This window comes from Eschrichtius robustus, chromosome 10 (genome assembly GCF_028021215.1).
Source record: "Eschrichtius robustus isolate mEscRob2 chromosome 10, mEscRob2.pri, whole genome shotgun sequence".
NCBI lineage: Eukaryota > Metazoa > Chordata > Mammalia > Artiodactyla > Eschrichtiidae > Eschrichtius > Eschrichtius robustus.
In genome coordinates, this window is record NC_090833.1 from 104428768 (window position 1) to 104449691 (window position 20924).

Here is a 20924-nt window from a genome sequence, read left to right on the forward strand (position 1 = left end):
TCGTGATTTTCCCATAGTCTATCAAATTTCAGCCTCACAAAAGTCCCAAGCCTTTATGATCCCATTATTCAGATGGAGACAGCCAAGGCACAAAGAGTCACTTACCCAAGTCATGCAGTTTGTTGGTGGCAGTGCGAGTGAGACGCTCACGCTGGACTCTGCCCCTCCCCCCTTCTGGAAAGCACAGCTAAGGGTGTGTTCAATGCTGTGCGTCAGGAATGGCAGCTCATGCTGCCCATTCCCTCCCCCTGAGCCCGGGGCAGACATTACTAATCAATCACAGCACTCTCCTCTAAGCCTGACTGTGCTCTCAGAATCCTTCTCAACACAGTGCTCCAGGAATACACTGCCAATTGATCAGAATTGGCAGGAGAGAAGAAATCTATTCACATATGTCAACAGTTAGTTCCATGTTCATAAATCTCATTGGTTCTGTTTCTCTAAAGAGCCTGACTACACACCCTGATCCTCTAGAGAGGAAACTGGGGCCTTGGGAAGGGATAGGGCTTGCAATCAGGGGCGGATTTGGGACTGATATCAGGGGCAGGCCCGTTCACAGCCTCAGCTGTGAGGCCCAGGTGTCTTAGGAACGAGCTGACGGGGAACAGAAATAGCCAGACAGCCACTCTGTTGTAATGAGCACTGTTTTTCGACTCTCCTTGAAGAACCAGAGAGCACCCTGGCTTGTCATAAGCAGTATTAGCAGAAACATTACATGGCCCTGCGAAGCCAGGCTCCCAGAGGGCCCCGGGTACCGGAGGCCTGCCCCTTCTGGATGCTGGGGTGGGGAGCCACAGGGCAGTCCCTGCTCAGGACTCAGCACCTACCCTGGGCCCTGGGCAGCCCGCAGCCGGCAGTCAGGCTCAGAGAGGCTGCCTGAGTCCTCCCACGTCCCTTCCTAAGAAACCCCTTCCCCGAGCAGGCCACCTGGGCACAGGGGCTGAAGTCAGGGTTAGCAAAGCAAGATGGGGGAGCTTCAGACATTTTCTGGTTCTGGGAGAAGCTGAAGGAAAGCGTTTAGAGCCAGGATATTGAGGACCTGGGACTATTCATTCCACGTCACGGGGAGACGTAGAAGGGTGGCTGCTTTGCCCCAGATCATTGCGCAGCTGGCTGGTAGGGCTCCGGTTGGGAATAGACCCGGAGCCGCCGGGCTCCCTCTCCTCCGGCCCCCAGCCTCTTTCTGACAATGTTCCCTCATAGGATGGGGTCCAGAAAGCAATGATTTTTGAAGCCGAAGCACTACTTGTCTTTCTTCTGACAGGGGCAGGAGCTTAACTGCCCTCAGCTGAGTCCCTCTCTTTAGGGAAGGGCCGGCGGGGAGGAGGGTGCAGCGGCTGTGAAAGGGCCCTGGACGAGGCTTGGGGATTTACCAGCCAACCAAGGAGAGGATGTGGGGATGTGGACACCGTGGGGAAGCATGTTCTGGGTGAGCTAAGGCGCCTGCGGGGTTGGGCTGGGTGGGCTGGGTAGGCTCCCCTGCCCCACAGGACTGAGTGGCTTCCGTCTGCAAGAGGCACATCAGGACGGCCCGGGAGGAGCCCTTGGCACAGTGTGAATCCCAGCGCGCAGAGCTGAGACCGTGAAACCAGCGTCCAGAGAGCACGTGACCCACCCAAGGACTCGGGGCTGTGGAGAGCGGCGTGGGAGCCAAGATGAGGCTCTTCCTCCGAGCCCATGGCTCTGTCTCCTGGGGTTTGTGGAAGATGGGGGCTGACGAGAGATGGGCAGGATCAGACTGGATGGAGGGTTCAAGGCCCTCGGGGATTTCTCACCTGGAAGGAGTTGCTGGCAAACCCCAGGCCCAGCTGCCGGCAGACCACCATGGCCTCCACGATGCCCCAGTTCTCGCCGCACACTGTCCCCCACACGAGGGACCCGTTCCTCTCCACCAGCACCTCCACTCGGCCCTCGTAGGGGTTTCGGCCCCCGTTCAGGCGCAGCTGCGGAGAGAAAGGAAGGCAAGATCGCCACGAGGGGAAGGCAGGTTGACGCCCCGCCGTACTGCCCTCAGTCCCAGTTTCCCCAAGGCAGGGGGTCCTGCCTGCGACACAGATCCCGCAGCATCGCTGAGAGCCTACTGTGTGCCGCAGGTATCGTGCCCAGCGTGGTCTTCTGTATTCGGTACCCCTCCCCCGCCCCACCGCAGGCATCCTGGGGCCCTAGAAGCCTGTGCAGCTGGGGAGGCCCACTGACCCCTCTGAGCAGCACAGCAGAATCTGCTTCTGCTGCCCATGCGCCCACCAGGGGGGCTGCTCTTAGATCAGACACTTGGAAGGATGCAGCAAGAGGCCTTAAAATGGTAGAATCCCCTGACTCTTTCCTGGACCCTTTTCTCCTCGCCACACCTCCTGCCCCCAGGTTCCAGCCCCTGATCCCATCTCCTCCCACAGCGTCCCCTGTTGTCCTCTCCCGCAGAACTCTCTTCTGAGACCCATACAGCCAACTGCCTGTCCCACCCGGCACCACGGAGACCCCAAATCTAACTTGTCCTCTTTTCTCTCTCCACCTAAAGCTGTGCTCTACCTCCCCCTCGTTCCCTATTTCAACTAAAGCCACTACCATCTGTCCCAGGGGCAGCAAACCGTGTAGCGTGAAAGCAGGCATCACAATATGTAAATGATGGGGCACAGCTGTGTGCCCATAAACCCATATATACAAAAATAGGCAGACGGATGGGTTTGGACTGCAAGCTGTAGTTTGCCGATCCCGAATCTATTCTGTTAGACAAGCCAGAAATCTGGGTGCAATCCTCAGCATCGTCTTCTCTCTTATCCCCCCACATCCCGTCAAAATCTTCCTCTGTAGATTTTATGTCCCAAGTCTCTCTCCGACCCGCCCTCCTCCCTCCAGCTCCATCCTTACCCTCTCGTCCCAGGCACCATCACCTCTCACCTGAACCAGCCCTCCTCACCTCCTGTTGCCTCTCCTCTTGCCTTCACTGACCCATTCTCCACGCAGACGCCAGAGTCACATTTGAAAAACACCCAACCGCATTCCTCCCCTAGAACACATCCATGGTTTCCCACTGCTCCACTACTCCCCTCCTCATCCTAATCACATGTCTCTCTCCTCCCTGTTCTCTGACCTCCAAGTGCATGGCCTTCTTTCAGTTTCCATGGCTACCTAACTTTCTTGACCATGTCACACAGTAAGTCTCATTTCACACTGAAGCCTATTATATACAGAGGCCCTTTTGCCTGGCTGGTCCCACTCATCTTTCCAATCCTATACCCAATGGCACTTCTCTCCGATGGGGGTCAGTGCCCACTTACACAGTCTATCACTCCCTCTACATCTCGTTCTTAGCATTCTTGACAATTATAATTAAGCTAATTCACAATTTAACGTCTGTCTCCTCTGCTAGATTATAAGTGCCAAAGAGCAGAGCTGTATTTGTCTGGCTTACTGGATGATCAATAACTAAGACAGCACCTCCCACATGTTAGCTATATGGCAAGACTATTTTTGGAATGGATGAATACACGATCAGTCTTACAGAATGAAAGCGTGGACCAACTTAAGTGAGCCCAAGCAGGGAGATCTGGAATTTGGGGAAGGGTTCTGAAACTGCAGCCTTTAATCCAGATACCTTACCCTGCTTTCCTTTATGCTTCTCACAATTCATTCCTTTGAGATAAGGCATAACACTTCCAGGAATCCTCAGCTGTTTGCTTGCCAGTCCTTAGCAATGGCACGACCCCTAAGTCACAGGTCTTAATTCTTATGGACTTAGGGGCTGGGAGGGTCACTGAGGTCAGCCGACAAACAGACAAGCCGAGGGCAGACATGATGCTCGATCTACCTGCCACGGTTGTTGAGTGGATGCATAAATGAGGTAGTTCACGTAAAGTGCTCAAACAGGGCCTGGCACCAAGTGAGTGCCGAGAACTATCAGACATCCTCACAGCAATGATCATCATTAGGGTGGGAGTCCCAGCAGGAAGCAAACCTCTCTTCAGAGGAGCTAGAAGAGGTCAGAGCAGGCAGGAAGAGGGCTGGCCTTCGGGAGGCTGACATTTGTCTTCCTGGGTGTCTCTGGGCTGAAGGAAACCCCGATGAAGCTGGACACTGGACACTGGATATGCATTGTACATCAGCCATGACTAACATATCTTTGGATCTATGTAAAAACACAAACAGATAAGATGGGCAGAGCCATCAAGAAAGTCCTAGAAGGGGCTGAACCTCAGCAGGAGGCGAGTCACCCAGCTCCAACATGCAGGGGAAGGCCAGCAGCCCTTGGGCAGGGTGCCCCTTCAACCCATCCGGGATGTCTCTAGAGGTAACTTCAAGCCATCCCCTCTGCTTATTTGAGACCTAATAAAGGCCTGTATTTTACCATATACTTCCTTTATGTGCTTACTGAACTCTGCCGGTAATGCTGGCACCTCCTAAGAGATTAAATGAATTGTGCATAATTCACAGGATCCATTCATTCATCTGGTATTTATTGAGCTTTTACTATACGACAGGCCCAATGCTCAGTGCTGGGAAATTCACAGGCAGGCTTTCAGAGCACTTAACATGTCTCAGGCCCTGCGCAAGCCCTTTACGGACATTCGTTCCTCACAGCACCTCTAGCAGGCAGCAGTACCATGTCATCCAAATTTCACAGATGAGAAAGTAGAGTCTCAGATACAGTAAGTGTCTCTTAACTACCACGCTAGACCACCTCCAAACCACGCACGTAAGCCCCCTTCTCCAGGGATGCTTTTGTCCCAAAGCAGGGACCACCAAGCCAGAACTGAGGACCGACTCACACTCAGGTTAGAGGATGGAGCACTCCTGCTGGGAGGTTGGGGCCCTGGAGCCTGGGCTTATGTTCTGAGGCTTTTCCTGTCCACTGGGGTCAGACTGAGCCCTGAGGTTTAGGATACTCACTAAGGCACCTAATTTTGTGCCTTGTGAAAACCAACTCCGGTCGCCTCTGAGCGGCTACAGCCTTGGCAAGGAGAGGTCTGCCAGCCCCCCACGCATGTCCCCTCTCCCCACCCGCCTGGCCCCCTTAGTCTCCGGCCTCCTGGCCCGAGGACACTCTGTGTCCTGGATAGACAGACAGTGGGGACGTGATGGCGACCGCAGGCCTCTCCTCTAGGCCTCGGGCTGAGCCCTCTAACAGCTTGGGTCCTGATTTAGGAGCCTGGAGCCTCCCTTCTCTTTGGGAGGTCCAAGTCCTTTCCCCTTCCCCTCGGTGTGGTTTCTAGAATCTCACTGCCGAGCCTGGTGGAGCTGCAGGCCGGCACAGGGGTGCACCCTGGGGAGGTGGAGGCCGTGAGTGAGGACCCCTCCCATGGGCCGGGTTGGCACTGAAGTTTGGAACACCAGTGGGCGGTGATGATTAAAAGCAGAATGGCGATCGCTTCAAGATGGCGGAGTAGAAGGACGTGCTCTCACTCCCTCTTGTGAGAGCACCGGAATCACAACTAACTGCTGAACAGTCATCGACAGGAAGCCACTGTATCTCACCAAAAAAGACACCCCACATCCAAAGACAAAGGAGAAGCCCCAGTGAGATGGTAGGAGGGGCGCAATCACAATAAAATCAAATCCCATAACTGCTGGATGGGTGACCACAAACTTGCGAACAATTATACCACAGAAGTCCACCCACTGGAGTTAAGGTTCTGAGCCCCACGTCAGGCTTCCCAACCCGGGGGTCCGGTAACGGGAGGAGGAATTCCTCGGGATTCAGACTTCAAAGTCTAGCGGGACTTGATTGCAGGACTTTGACAGGACTGGGGGAAACAGAGACCCCACTCTTGGAGGGTGCACATGGAATAGTGTGCGCATCGGGACCCAGGGGAAGGAGCGGTGAACCCATAGGAGACTGAACCAGACCTACCTGCTAGTGTCGGAGGGTCTCCTGCAGAGGCGGGGGCGGCTGTGTCTCACTCTGAGGGCAAGGACACTGGCAGCAGAAGTTCTGGGAAGTACTCCTTGGCATGAGCCCTCCCAGAGTCCACCATTAGCCCCACCAAAGAGCTGTGTAGGCTCCAGTGTTGGGTCGCCTCAGGCCAAACAACAAACAGGGAGGGAACCCAGCCCCACCCATTAGCAGACAAGCAGATTAAAGTTTTACTGAGCTCTTCCCACCAGAGCAACAGTCAGCTCTACCCACCGCCAGTCCCTCCCATCAGCAAACTTGCACAAGCCTCTTAGATAGCCTCATCCACCAGAGGGCAGACAGCAGAAGCAAGAAGAACTACAATCCTGCAGCCTGTGGAACAAAAACCACAATCACAGAAAGATAGACAAGATGAAAAGGCAGAGGGCTATGTACCAGATGAAGGAACAAGATAAAACCCCAGAAAAACAACTAAATGAAGCAGAGACAGGAAACCTTACAGAAAAAGAATTCAGAATAATGGTAGTGAAGATGATCCAGGACCTTGGAAAAAGCATGGAGGCAAAGATCGAGAAGATGCAAGAAATGTTTAACAAAGACCTAGAAGAATTAAAAAAAACAAACACCTAGAAGAATTAAAGAACAAACAGAGATGAACAATACAATAACTGAAATGAAAAATACACTAGAAGGAATCAACAGCAGAATAACTGAGGCAGAAGAACGGATAAGTGACCTGGAGACAGAATGGTGGAATTCACTGTCGCGGAACAGAATAAAAAAAAAAAAAGAATGAAAAGAAATGAAGACAGCCTAAGAGACCTCTGGGACAACATTAAACGCAACAACATTCACATTATAGGGGTCCCTTAAGGAGAAGAGAGAGAGGAAGGACGTGAGAAAATATTTGAAGAGATTATAGTCGAAAACTTCCCTAACATGGGAAAGGAAATAGCCACCCAAGTCCAGGAAGCGCAGAGAGTCCCAGGCAGGATAAACCCAAGGAGAAACACGCCGAGACACACAGTAATCAAATTGACAGAAATTAAAGACAAAGAAAAATTATTGAAAGCAACAAGGGAAAAACAACAAATAACATACAAGGGAACTCCCTTAAGGTTAACAGCTGATTCCTCAGCAGAAACTCTACAAGCCAGAAGGGAGTGGCATGATATATTTAAAGTGATGAAAGGGAAGAACCTACAACCAAGATTACTCTACCCCACAAGGATCTCATTTAGATTCCACGGAGAAATCAAAAGCTTTACAGACAAGCAAAAGCTAAGAGAATTCAGCACCACCAAACGAGCTCTTCAACAAATGCAAAAGGAACTTCACTAAGTGGGAAACACAAGAGAAGAAAAGGACCTACAAAAACAAACCCATAACAATTAAGAAAATGGTAATAGGAACATACATATCGATAATTACCTTAAACGTGAATGGATTCAATGCTCCAACCAAAAGACACAGGCTCGCTCAATGGATACAAAAACAAGACCCATCTATATGCTGTCTACAAGAGACCCACTTCAGAGCTAGGGGCACACAGAGTCTGAAAGTGAGGGGATGGAAAAAGATATTCCATGCAAATGGAAATCAAAAGAAAGCTGGAGTAGCAATACTCATATCAGATAAAATAGACTTTAAAATAAAGAATGTTACAAGAGACAAGGAAGGACACTACATAGATCAAGGGATCAATCCAAGAAGAAAATATAACAATTATAAATATTTATGCACCCAACATAGGAGCACCACAATACATAAGGCAAATGGTAACAGCCATAAAAGGGGAAATCGACAGTAACACAGTAATAGTGGGGGACTGTAACACCTCACTTACACCAATGGACAGATCATCCAGACAGAAAATTAATAAGGAAAAACAAGCTTTAAATGACACAATAGACCAGACAGATTTAATTGGTATTTAGAGGACATTCCATCCAAAAACAGCAGATTACACTTTCTTCTCAAGTGCGCATGGAACATTCTCCAGGATAGATCACATCTCGGGTCACAAATCAAGCCTCAGTGAATTTAAGAAAATTGAAATCATATGAAGCATCTTCTCTGACCACAATGCTATGAGATTAGAAATGAATTATAGGGAAAAATACGTAAAAAACATAAACACATGGAGGCTAAACAATACGTTACTAAATAACCAAGAGATCACTGAAGAAATCAAAGAGGAAATCAAAAAATACCTAGAGACAAATGACAATGAAAACACGACAATCCAAAACCTATGGGATGCAGCAAAAGCAGTTCTAAGGGGAAGTTTACAGCAATACAAGCCTATCTCAAGAAACAAGAAAAATCTCAAATAAACAATCTAACCTTACACCTAAAGGAACTAGAGAAAGAAGAACAAACAAAACCCAAAGTTAGTAGAAGGAAAGTAATCATAAATATCAGAGCAGAAATAAATGAAATAGCAACAAAGAAAACAATAGCAAAGATCAATAAAACTAAAAGCTGGTTCTTTGAGAAGGTAAACAAAATTGATAAAACCATTAGCCAGACTCATCAAGAAAAAGAGGGAAAGGACTCAAATCAATAAAATTAGAAATGAAAAAGGAGGGCTTCCCTGGTGGCGCAGTGGTTGAGAATCTGCCTGCCAATGCAGGGGACACGGGTTCGAGCCCTGGTCTGGGAAGATCCCACATGCCACGAAGCAACTGGGCCCGTGAGCCACAATTACTGAGCCTGCGAGTCTGGAGCCTGTGCTCCGCAACAAGAGAGGCCGCGATGGTGAGAGGCCTGCGCACCGCGATGAAGAGTGGTCCCCACTTGCCGCAACTAGAGAAAGCCCTCGCACAGAAACAAAGACTCAACACAGTCATAAATAAATAAATAAATAAAAGAACGTGAATTTCTTTAAAAAAAAAAAAAAAGCTAACTGGGCTATTCATTTCAGTAACAGTCAAGTGGTCTTAGTTTGAAAAAAAGAAAAGAAATGAAAAAGGAGAAGTTACAACAGACACCGCAGAAATACAAAGCATCCTAAGAGACTACTACAAGCAACACTATGCCAATAAAATGGACAACCTGGAAGCAATGGACAAATTCTTAGAAAGGTATAACCTTCCAAGACTGAACCAGGAAGAAATAGAAAATATGAACAGACCAATCACAAGTAATCAAATTGAAACTGTGATTAAAAATCTTCCAACAAACAAAAGTCCAGGACCAGATGGCTTCACAGTTGAATTCTATCAAACATTTAGAGAAGAGCTAGCACCCATCCTTCTCAAATGCTTCCAAAAAATTGCAGAGGAAGGAAAACTCCCAAACTCACTGTATGAGGCCACCATCACCCTGATACCAAAACCAGACAAATATACTACAAAAAAAGAAAATTACAGACCAGTATCACTGATGAACAAAGATGCAAAAATCCTCACCAAAATACTAGCAAACAGAATCCAACAATACATTAAAAGGATCGTACACCATGATCAAGTGGGATTTATCCCAGGGATGCAAGGATTCTTCAATATATGCAAATCAATCAATGTGATATACCATATTAACAAATGGAAGAATAAAACCCATATGATCATCTCAGTAGATGCAGAAAAAGCTTTTGACAAAATTCAACACCCATTTATGATAAAAACTCTCCAGAAAGTGGGCATAGAGGGAACCTCCCTCAACATAATAAAGGCCATATATGACAAACCCACAGCAAACACCATTCTCAATGGTGAAAAACTGGAAGCATTTCCACCAAGATCAGGAGCAAGACAAGGCTGCCCACTCTCACCACTATAATTTAACATAGTTTTGGAAGTGTTAGCCACAGCAATCAGAGAAGAAAAAGAAATAAAAGGAATCCAAATCGGAAAAGAAGCAGTAAAACTGTCACTGTGTGCAGATGACATGATACTATATATAGAGAATCCTAAAGATGCCACCAGAACACTACTAGAGCTAATCCATGAATTTGGTAAAGTTGCAGGATACAAAATTAATGCACAGAAATCTCTTGCATTCCTATACACTAATGATGAAAAATCTGAAAGAGAAATTAAGAAAACACTCCCATTTACCACTGCAACAAAAAGAATAAAATACCTAGGAATAAACCTACCTAGGGAGACAAAAGACTTGTGAGCAGAAAACTATAAGACACTGATGAAAGAAATTAAAGATGATATAAACAGATGGAGAGATATACCATGTTCCTGGATTGGAAGAATCAATATTGTGAAAATGACTATACTATCCAAAGCAATCTACACATTCAATGCAATCCTTATCAAATTACCAATGACATTTTTTACAGAACTAGAACAAAAAATCTTGAAATTTGTATGGAGACACAAAAGACCCCGAATAGCCAAAGCAGCCTTGAGGGAAAAAAACGGAGCTGGAGGAATCAGACTCCCTGACTTCAGACTATACTACAAAACTACCGTAATCAAGACAATATGGTACTGGCACAAAAACAGAAACATAGATCAATGGAACAGGATAGAAAGCCTAGAGATAAACCCACACACCTATGGTCAACTAATCTATGACAAAGGAGGCAAGGATATACAATGGAGAAAAGACAGTCTCTTCAATAAGTGGTGCTGGGAAAACTGGACAGCTACATGTAAAAGAATGAAATTAGAACACTCCCTAACACCATACACAAAAATAAACTCAAAATGGATTAGAGACCTAAATGTAAGACTGGACACTATAAAACTCTTAGAGGAAAACACAGGAAGAACACTCTTTGACATAAATCACAGCAAGATCTTTTTTGATCCACCTCCTAGAGTAATGGAAGTAAAAACAAAAATAAACAAATGGGACCTAATGAAACTTAAAAGCTTTTGCAAAGCAAAGGAAACCGTAAAGAAGGTGAAAAGACAACCCTCAGAATGGGAGAAAATATTTGCAAACAAATCAACGGACAAAGGATTAATCTCCAAAATACATAAACAGCTCATGCAGCTCAATATTAAAAAACCAAACAACCCAATCAAACAATGGGCAGAAGACCTAAATAGACATTTCTCTAAAGAAGACATACAGATGGCCAAGAAGCACATGAAAAGATGCTCAACACCACTAATTATTAGAGAAATACAAATCAAAACTACAATGAGGTATCACCTCACACCAGTTATTATGGGCATCGTTAGAAAATCTACAAACAACAAATGCTAGAGAGGATGTGGAGAAAAGGGAACCCTCTTGCACTGTCGGTGCAAATGTAAATTGATACAGCCACTATGGAGAACAGTATGGAGGGTCATTAGAAAACTAAAAATAGAATTACCATATGACCCAGCAATCCCACTACTGGGCATATACCCAGAGAAAACCATAATTCAGCAAGACACATGCATCCCAATGTTCATTGCAGCACTGTTTACAATAGGCAGGTCATGGAAGCAACCTACATGCCCATCGACAGATGAATGGATAAAGAAGATGTGGTACATATATACAATGGAATATTACACAGCCATAAAAAGGAACGAAATTGGGTCATTTGTAGAGACGTGGATGGATCTAGAGACTGTCATACAGAATGAAGTAAGTCAGAAAGAGAAAAACAAATATCGTATACTAACGCATATATGTGGAACTCAGAAACATGGTACAGATGAACCGGTTTGCAGGGCAGAAATAGAGGCACAGATGTAGAAAACAAACGTATGGACACCAAGGGGGGGAAGTGGTGGGGGGGGGGTGGGGAGATTGGGACTGACATATATACACTAATATGTATAAAATGGGTAACTAATAAGAACCTGCTGTACAAAAAATAAAATAAAATTCAAAAATTAAAAAAAAAAAAGTGCAGAATGACTTTTAATTGGGTTTATCATTATTTTTTATCTCCCTACAGACTGTGCCCTGTCTTACTGACTGCACTGGGGGCTGATAGCTACCTCCGCTACCCCTTTCACAGGCCACTGCCCCCCAAAACTGACTTCATTTTGTTGCCCCAAGGTCAGTGAAAGATGAAGATGGGGGAGCCTAAAGAACCCACAGTTCACACTTTGTCCCACTACCAGAGAGCAGTGGGGCCCCAAGATTAAGTCTCAACGTGAAGGCTCCTGTCTCAAGCACTCTCTCTGGGAGGGTCCCTGTCCTTTGTCCACCACTGCCTGTGCAGCCACAGTTTGTTGGCCATGTGTTCCTGTCCTAGGTTCTAGAGCCAACACAAGTCTGAGAGGCTCTGGCTGAAGAATGTGACGGCACACTGACTCCGGGGCAAGGAAAACTCGGGGTCACCAGTGGGGAGCTGGGGCTTCTCCTTGAAGCACTTCCCAAAGCTCCAAGCTGTGGCCATGCGTCCAAGGCTAAGCAAGCCTGGCGCAGCCTCCGTAACAGGGAGCAGGGTTCCATCACCCCGGGAGGAATCCAGGCACCTCAAGATGCACTGGGGGCCTTTTCTCATCTTCTAGAAGACTCTGGAGGGAACAAGAGAGGCCAGCCATGAAGTTCAAACTCAGCCCAGGACATAGCTCTCTATTTCCAGGGCCCCCCTCCTGGGTGTCCCATTCTGGAAGTCAGGCTCAATGCTCTGACTCTACCAGCATTGGTGGAACCCCAAGAGGCCTCGGGGTCAGCCAGGAGCCTCTGGCCTGCACCTCTCCACCTCATTACCCTTCAAGGATGCCAGGAGAGGTCAATCCTCCTCCACTGTTTTTTTTAAAACAACCCAAGTCATTTCTTTTTTCCTATTCCTTTGATTCTCGGTGGCAGCAGTATGGGGTTTGAAAGGAGGGAGTGAAGTGCAGGCAGCTGAAGTTTTCTGAGCATGAATAGGGAAAACAAAACACCCACTTCCAGCCAGTGGGGCATGGCGAGGCCCCCCTGTGTTTTGATAACGTTGTGGTTCACCAGTCCCACACCTATTTTTGGAGGTGGCGGGTAGGAAGCAAGGTAACACAACCCAGATGTTAACATGAAAGCAAGCAGGGGCATTCTACAACTCACATTCCACATGTGGGCTTGGTCCTGCTACCCAGTCAGGGCCAGGCTCACAGTTCAGAGGGGAGCTAGAGGTCAGCAAAGGTGCCAGGGCCCCTGCGTGGATTAGCTCGCCTGGTAAACCCACCTGCCAGTCCCAGAGCCTCCCTGCCTTGGCGTCTCACCCCAGCAATGAAAGAAACGCAGCTCTGCTGTGGCTGGATGGACAAAACCACCCGGTTCCAAGTCTCTGAGTTTTATTAGTCATTCAATAGAAAAGTCAATTTCCTAATGAACTGCAGGCTGGAAGGGAAGCTAGGAATCACCTCTCTCACCTCTTTATTTTCTGAGGAGAAACTGAAACCTTAAAGAGATTAATTAAGGAATCAGCTAGTGTGTGATTGTTATGAACTGACTTGTGTCCTCCAAAAAATTCATATGCTGAAGCCCTAACCCCCATGTTAGTTCAAATGTGACTCACTTGGAGATAGGGCCTTTCAAGAGGTAGCTAAGGTTAAATGAGATCATATGGATGGGCCCTAATCCAATAGGACTGGTTTCCTTAGAAGAGAAAGAGACGCAAGGGATGTGTGTGCACAGAGGAAAGGCCATGTGAGGACACAGTGAGAAGGCGGCCGTCTGCAAGCCAAGGGGAGATGCCTCAAGAGAAAACAACCCTGCCGACACCTTGATCTTGGACTTCCAGCCTCCAGACTATGAGAATATAAATTTTTATTGTTTAAGCCACCCAGTCTGTGGTATTTTGCTATGGCAGCCCCAGCAAACTAACACAGTGATAAAGCTTGGGAGTCTTGATTTTTCTGCTCAGCGGTGTTACCAATGCCCTTGGGAGCCCCAAGGCAGGCCCTGCAGAAGCCTGGCCCACTGCCATGGGAGACGGCTCATACAGCCCACAGGGATTTCTCTCAGAGGTGACATCCTTCTTTTCCTTCCCGGGGGATAGAAATGGCAGATCCAGGCGTAAAACTCTCCCACGCCCTATGCTTGAGCAAGGGCTCATCTTTTAGAGCCTGGAGGGCCCATGAAAGGGTGAGGACTGTTTGTGCTGGGAGTGTGGTGCCCCCACTGGCATGACCGGGCACATGGGCAAGCTCAGCTCCACCCACCATAAAACCCTTCTGGAAAACTTCACTTTCTTTGGCCTAGGTCTTTCCTTTGGGTTGAAAACCCCATTCCACCCAAGTCCAATCTGTCTGAAGAGAATGGTGCCCCAGCATACCGGGACTCTTGGCACGTCAGCTTTTATAGCTCTGTTATGGCTTTCTTGGAATGCTGCTCAGCAATTACAGACGGCAAGCCCTCCCTGCAGCTGTGGGGCTGTGGCCCACGCTCCTGCTTACCCCCAAGCAAATGCCTGGCTTGGCTGAGGGCTGTTGGGTTCACATTTTTGGCCCCATTGGGTGGTGAACTGTTGTGGCTGACCAGTTCAGTAGTGCCTTTGACATGCTGGTGCCAAGGTCAAGAATCACTGTCAGAGCAGGCACCTGGCTGGGGAGCCATTCTGTACCCTGATGTGTCTGCATTTGCTCATTTTAAAAATAAGCCTTCAAGAAGTTCTTCCAATGTGCCAGCCCTGTATCAAATTCATGGTTTAGTGAATAGCATTAAATAGGGTTTACCGGGCCTTTTTGTAGGATTGGATAGACGACCTCCTGGCAAAGAGGAGATCATCCTGTTGGCTACCCCTGTGGGAAAGGTCACCCACACGAGGGGACATGATGCAGGTTTTTAGAGACCCCATCTCAGGAAGGGAGGGATGTGTCTCGGACATAACGCTGTAAAGGTTCCCTTTTCTTTCCCTCTGGAAGCCAAAATACAGTCTTCGGTCCCCAGATACTACCTGTATTATGCTTAGATCTGTGTGATTTGCAGACCTGCTGTAATGTGGTTCCTCTGGGTTCTTGGAAAGGGCTTTTGCCAAGGGCACCACAGATGCTGTAGACCTTGAATCCCTCGCAGGAAGGATTGAGTTACAATCACCCTGTATGTCCAGCCCCAGTGCAGGGCGTGGTGCACAGTGGACCCCCAACATCTGCCAGTAAGGCCAGTAGAGCTTATCCATGTGTCTTTTCATTTGGCTCCTCCACCAAGGCCAGGTGACGGTCACCAACAGTGAGAGCAGCAGAGCCTGACAACTTTCTGAGCTCATCATCATAGCACCCTACTACCACCTGTTGGAAAGCTTTAGCCTGAGGCCACCTGGTCTACATTTTCTGGGGCTTCAGTGACCAAAATAGAACACAGTTCCCTCTGGGCGTTCAGGCTCCTTACCCTTTTCTGGAAGCCCATGGCGGGGATGTTACATCTCACACCAGCATCTTCTTCATGGTTGCAGCCCTGAGACTCAGCATTGAACTTGCAGTCTATGATGGACTTCTCGTTCCCGGTGCACTCGATTTCATTGAGGTGGATGGGTCCTATCCCTGGGGATGGAAAATGCACACAGGCTATGAAAGCTTCTCGGATGGGAAAGAAAGTTCCAGACAATAAGAACATGCCTCTCCCATCCTCAAAACCCTCCCAACCACCTCCTATAATCAGCTCGATGACCCAGGCCTCTTCTACCTGGAGAGAATTTTTTCTTGTCTTGGGAACCATTTCTTCCATGAGAAGAAACAAAAGTTGCTACTAACTTGTGTGACCTTGACCAACTCACTCAGCCTCTCTGAATATCGTTTTCTCACTGAAATAAAGGGGTTGGACTACGGGACAACATTCCAGGCACTGATGGATCTGAAAGGGGTGACTGTCGCTGTGTGGCCAGGCTCCCTGCAGGAAAGAGATGGCATTCTCAAATTGGATGATCTGAGTTAGAGAAAGAGATTTTAAAAATAAAGGTATGGACAGAGCGTGGGGAAATCACAAAATCACAGTGGATAGCCCAGTACTTGTGGGCTGATAACCCTGGGGCACAGAGGCCACCCCCAGACCTGCAGGAGTAAAGGGAGGGTGCCAATATCTGGCCCAGGAGAGCAAAAAGGCCATGTGGGGAGGCCACCTTTGAAGAGCCGTTACCCTCGGTGGAGGGACACCGTGGCCCACAAGGAGAATAGAGACCTGGCCCCTCCACTCTCCCCAACTCCAGTCTCCCCCAGGGCTCTCAGCTGGCCACACCCAAGCTTGCCTCCCAGGACCCTGGACCATGTGGGCAAGGTGGAGAGTGGAGCTGTAAGGGCAGACGGAAGACGTTCAGCAAGGACCTCTAGGGTGCATGCGGGAAGCTTCCCTTACAGGCACCGGGATGACAAGGGGGGAACCTCCCACTGCTGGGGAGAGGGAATTCCGTCTGTCCAGCATTCAGCTCAGCTCAGCTCACAGACCCACCTCTCCTCTGTCTAGCCCATCGAGATGGATCCAAGTCCAGTTCTTTCCGGGAGCTCCTGACTGCCTCGAAGCCCGCCTTGGACCCTGTCTTGCCCTGAGTTCCCCTCTCTCTCCTGATTCTCACCATCCCCCTCTGGTTCGGGTCGGTCCCCCAGCACCCAAACGTGCTAAAATCTCCCATGTTTACAACGACCCTCCCCTGACCCTACACCTCCCTCTGGCCTGTCACTTTCCTCCCCTTCAGGGAGAACTTCTGGAAAGACTCATCTGCTTTTGTCCTTTCTAATTCCAGCAGGAGGGCCTTCTCCAATCTGTTTTTCCGCCCGCACATCCCCATCTCAGGGAGTGGCACCTCCATCCACCTGGCCGTTCTCACCAGAACCCGGAGGCATCGCCTCCTCCTTTATCACAGACAAGCAATCCTTCACCATGTTCTGTTCGCTCCCCCCAAATCTCGGTGCTTTTCATTTCTGCCACCACGACACTAGTCCAACCCTGTCATCTCCCAGTAGGACGAATGAAATAGCCTCTAGTCTCCCTCCAGCTTTCTTAGTCCAAAACATTTGCTACGCACAGCCCAGGAGATTTTTTAATGCACATTGAATCATGTCACCGCCTGTCTTAAATCCCTGTGATGGCTTCTCACTGCACTTCAGGGTAAAATCCACAGTCCCCAGACGGTCCAACCAGGGATAGGCCTCCACTTAGCGTTCCAGCTCTGCCTGCTCCTCTCCAGCTCGGCCACACCAGTCTCCCTTTGTCTGTTCCACTGAGCCAAGCATTTCCCTCTGCCTGGACCTTCTTCCTCCCTCTCCTCAGCAGCGAACTCCTGCTCATCCTTCAGGGCTCAGCTTTGATGGCACAACCTTTCTGAGCCGCATCTAAGCTGGGTCCCCTCGGGTAGCCTCCACTGAGCATTTTGCTTCACACTGCACTCAAGTGCCTCCCTGTTCAACGTCTGTCTGCTTCCCCACTGGGTTGGAGGCCCCACGAGGGCAGGCACTATGTCTGTGTGCCTTGTGAATTCCCAACAAGAGCCTGGCAAATAGGAAGTGTTGCAAGCAGCATCTGAATGGATGTCCTTGACTTCACTAAGTGCCTGCTGATGTCAGCCTCTGTGCCAGGTGTTGGGAACTCACAGAGGAATCAAGGCAGGCCCTGCCATGACAAGCTCACAGTTAGTGCCTGGGGGAGGCAGACACTTACTTACACAAAGACCTGTAATATCATGTGGTAAATGAGAAAGATGGAGGTGACTTCCTGTGCTTTGGAGTCCAAAGGAGGGACCCTTGGCTCTTGGTTTCTGGAGACACCTGGTATCTAGGCTCACTGAGCCTAAAAATTAACTTCCAGGAGCAACCCACTGTAATAGGTAAGAGACAAGTTTCCATTTCCTTGGAAATTCATAAATGATGAAGCTTCCAATTCCTTGGAATTTTATAAAATTTATAAAAACACATCAGTCACTACGGCTGGAAATATCCAAGGACTCAGAGCAGAAAGGCTATGCAAAATACAGATCCCCAACAGAGACTCTGAAGCAAGCAGGGCCACAGCGCATGAATTAAGATGGGCTCAGAAACACAGAGCAACCTAGGATTTGAGTATCCAGTTAGAGCAGTGGCTTGTTTGATGATTGTGAGGATAGTGATGATGGTGATAATGGCAATGATGACAGTGATGATGGTGGTGGTGATGGTGATGACGGTAATGATGGTGATGATGGTGATAATGGCAATGATGACAGTGATGATGGTACTGGTGGTAATGATGATGGTGTTGGTGGTGGTGGTGATGATGGTGGTGATGGTGATGACGGTGATAATGGCAATGATGACGGTGATGATGGTGGTGGTAATGATGATGGTGGTGGTGATGGTGATGACGGTAATGATGGTGATGATGGTGATAATGGCAATGATGACAGTGATGATGGTACTAGTGGTAATGATGATGGTGTTGGTGGTGGTGGTGATGATGTTGGTGATGGTGATGGTGATGATGGTGATGATAGTGATAATGGCAATGATGACAGTGATGATGGTACTGGTGGTAATGATGATGGTGTTGGTGGTGGTGGTGATGATGTTGGTGATGGTGATGGTGATGATGGTGATGATAGTGATAATGGCAATGATGACAGTGATGATGGTACTGGTGGTAATGATGATGGTGTTGGTGGTGGTGGTGATGATGGTGGTGATGGTGATAATGGCAATGATGACAGTGATGATGGTACTGGTGGTAACGATGATGGTGTTGGTGGTGGTGGTGATGGTGATGATGATGATGATGATGATGGTGATGATGATGATTATGATGATTATGGTGGTGGAGATGGTACCTAATATTTATTGAGCACTCACCATGTGTTGGATTCTGTCCTAAACACATTGTTTATATTAACTCATTTAATCACCCCAACAAAATGGTCCCCACAGGGGACCAAAGATTAAGTAACTGGGCTGATGGAGGAACCAGTATTCAAACCAGGCAGTCTGACCCCACAGCACGATCTTCCTGAGTTTCTGAAGCTCATTTAGGAGAGTCAGGAGAGGAAACCCTCGGCTGGAAAAGAGCAGAGGGTTGCTGTGGGAAAGAGCTGAGCTGTTGGAAGCGCCTATGTTCCCCTTCATCTAGGGGTGCTGCCTCTGCCTCCTGCCCCCTGGAACCCCTCCTCCTTTCTGCCCATCTAAGCAGAGGCCTGCCTTCAAGGATCACTGTGAGTCCTTCCTCCTTTGTGGCTCAGCTTGAACAACCTCACCCTCGTCTGCAGCATTTACTTTTTACGCCCCTCCCTGGCTCACAAGGCAATGGAGCTGGGCGCTCAGCCTGAGAGTGGATGCAGCCTGTGTCTCCTTGGGCAGTGATGGAACCTTTAGGAACTCCACTTTCCTCATCTGTAAAGGGCAATGACAATATCTATCTTGCACGGTTGGGATTATTAGGACTGAATGAGACCAAGTGTGTCAAGTTACCAGGGACTCAGTAAATAGTAAGAATTATTATCAGGATTATTTCTTATATATCATCACCTACTTGTTAGTGTAAAAGTGCTTTGATTGGGGTTATTTCTTATTTCTCTCACTTGATGTGACCTCCTGGAGAGCAGAAACCATTACTATAAATGTTTGTGGAATAAATGAATTCTCTGTTCCAGGCTCCAGCCCAAACAGTACTCAATGAACGCGTACAGATTGCTAGACTACAGGACTGGACAGGAGAGAAAAGATTCACGCAAGAGCCTAACACGCTTTAGACTCCAACTAACAACTGGTTAGTCTCCTTCTGGCCTAACTTATGTAAACCGACATCTGTGGCTGTCTACAGACACCTGGGGATGAGGCCCCAGAGGGCAGGGCCCACTTTCCTGAAGCATGCACATTCGTGGCACACCAGGGCAGAGCACAGAGGTGGGAGAAGCAGGGTTTCTTACCCTCTTCCCCACACCACCCAGTTCTGCGGTGGGTTGGGCAGGGTGTCAGGTGTCGCTGAAGGACACTGGCCTGGGTGTCCAGCCCAGCCCTCGTCCAGTGGCGTCTCTGGGCTCTTGGCTCCTTTTGTCAAGCTGGGTTTGACCTGCTGCATCCTGACTCCAGCTTTCCCCTCCTCCTGGGTTCTGGACTGTCCTCTGAATTCCTCCCAGTCATGATGCCTCCCCCCACCTTCACCTTGGCCTTGCTCTTCCCCCATGTGCAAACCCTGGCCCTGGTGACCACAGGCCTGGGGCAGGAGCAGAATGTTGGGGAGAAGCCCAATGCTAGAACAATGTTATGAACTTGGGACCCACAAACAACTCTGCAGGTTGCCATCAGATTTTGAAGATCACAGTAGAATAGACTAGGACAACGCACAGTGTTTTGCATGTTATAAAGGTAAGCACTGTTTCCAGAGACTTATGTTTCGGCTTTACTTGCATGTGCTGTCAGTATTTCTGATGGGCGGTTTCAAGCAAAAGGGTCTGAAAGGCACTGCTCTGGAGCTGCCCCATCCAGCGCAGCAGCTGCCACCTCGCCGAGCACTTGGCATGTGGCCAGTCCAGACCAAGATGGGCTGTAAGTGCAAAACGCAGCCTGCATTTCAGAGAGTCAGCACCCTACCTGTGAACTATCTCATCAAGAGCATTTATATTGATTACATGTTGAAATCATAATATTTTGGAAATATTATATATAATATTAAGGAAAATAGATTATTAAAATGAATTTCACCTGTTTCTTTTTATTTGTTCTTTACGTGGCTACTAGAAAATGTTAACATTACATACGTGGCTCACATTATATGTCTGTTGGACAGCGTGGGTCTGGAGTGCTGGCACTTCTTTACCAAGTGTTTGTTCAGCTCACACTACTTATGCAACTGGAACTAATTCATTCATTCATTCCTTTTTTTTGTTGTTGGCCACACCGCGAGGCTTGTGGGATCTTTTAGTTCCCCGACCAGGGATCCAACCCATGCCCCCTGCAGTGGAAGTGTGGAGTCCTAACCCCTGGACTGCCAGGGAAGTCCCTCATTCATTCATTCTTGATAAAACGAATGTCTCCAGAGCACTATGAGCCAGGCATGGTGGGAGCCAGGTGTGTGAACAGACAGCTGGAGTTCAGATGTGTACAGGGGATCTCAGCACACAAAGCACAGTGCCTGACTCTGACCTAACATCCATGCTGGTGATAAGAGCAGGTCTCAGAATCCCAGGAGGCTGGACAGACAGAACCTCAGACACCGTGAATCCAGTGAAGGATCTGAGACCCAGAAGGTTGCTCAAGCTCACTGAGCATGTAGGTGGCAGGGCCAGGAC

General features: G+C 48.3%; 1 protein-coding gene across 1 annotated transcript in view; it reads right to left on the minus strand.

The window, feature by feature from the left end:
• LOXL2 (lysyl oxidase like 2) overlaps positions 1-20924 on the minus strand; it is a 104777-nt gene that overhangs the window by 18473 nt on the left and 65380 nt on the right. Inside the window, exons 7-8 of the mRNA XM_068553744.1 lie at positions 15074-15225; positions 1776-1943 (exon numbers count right to left, since the gene is read on the minus strand). Coding sequence (XP_068409845.1) covers positions 1776-1943; positions 15074-15225 — 320 coding nt within the window. The remainder of the gene's footprint in view (positions 1-1775; positions 1944-15073; positions 15226-20924) is intronic.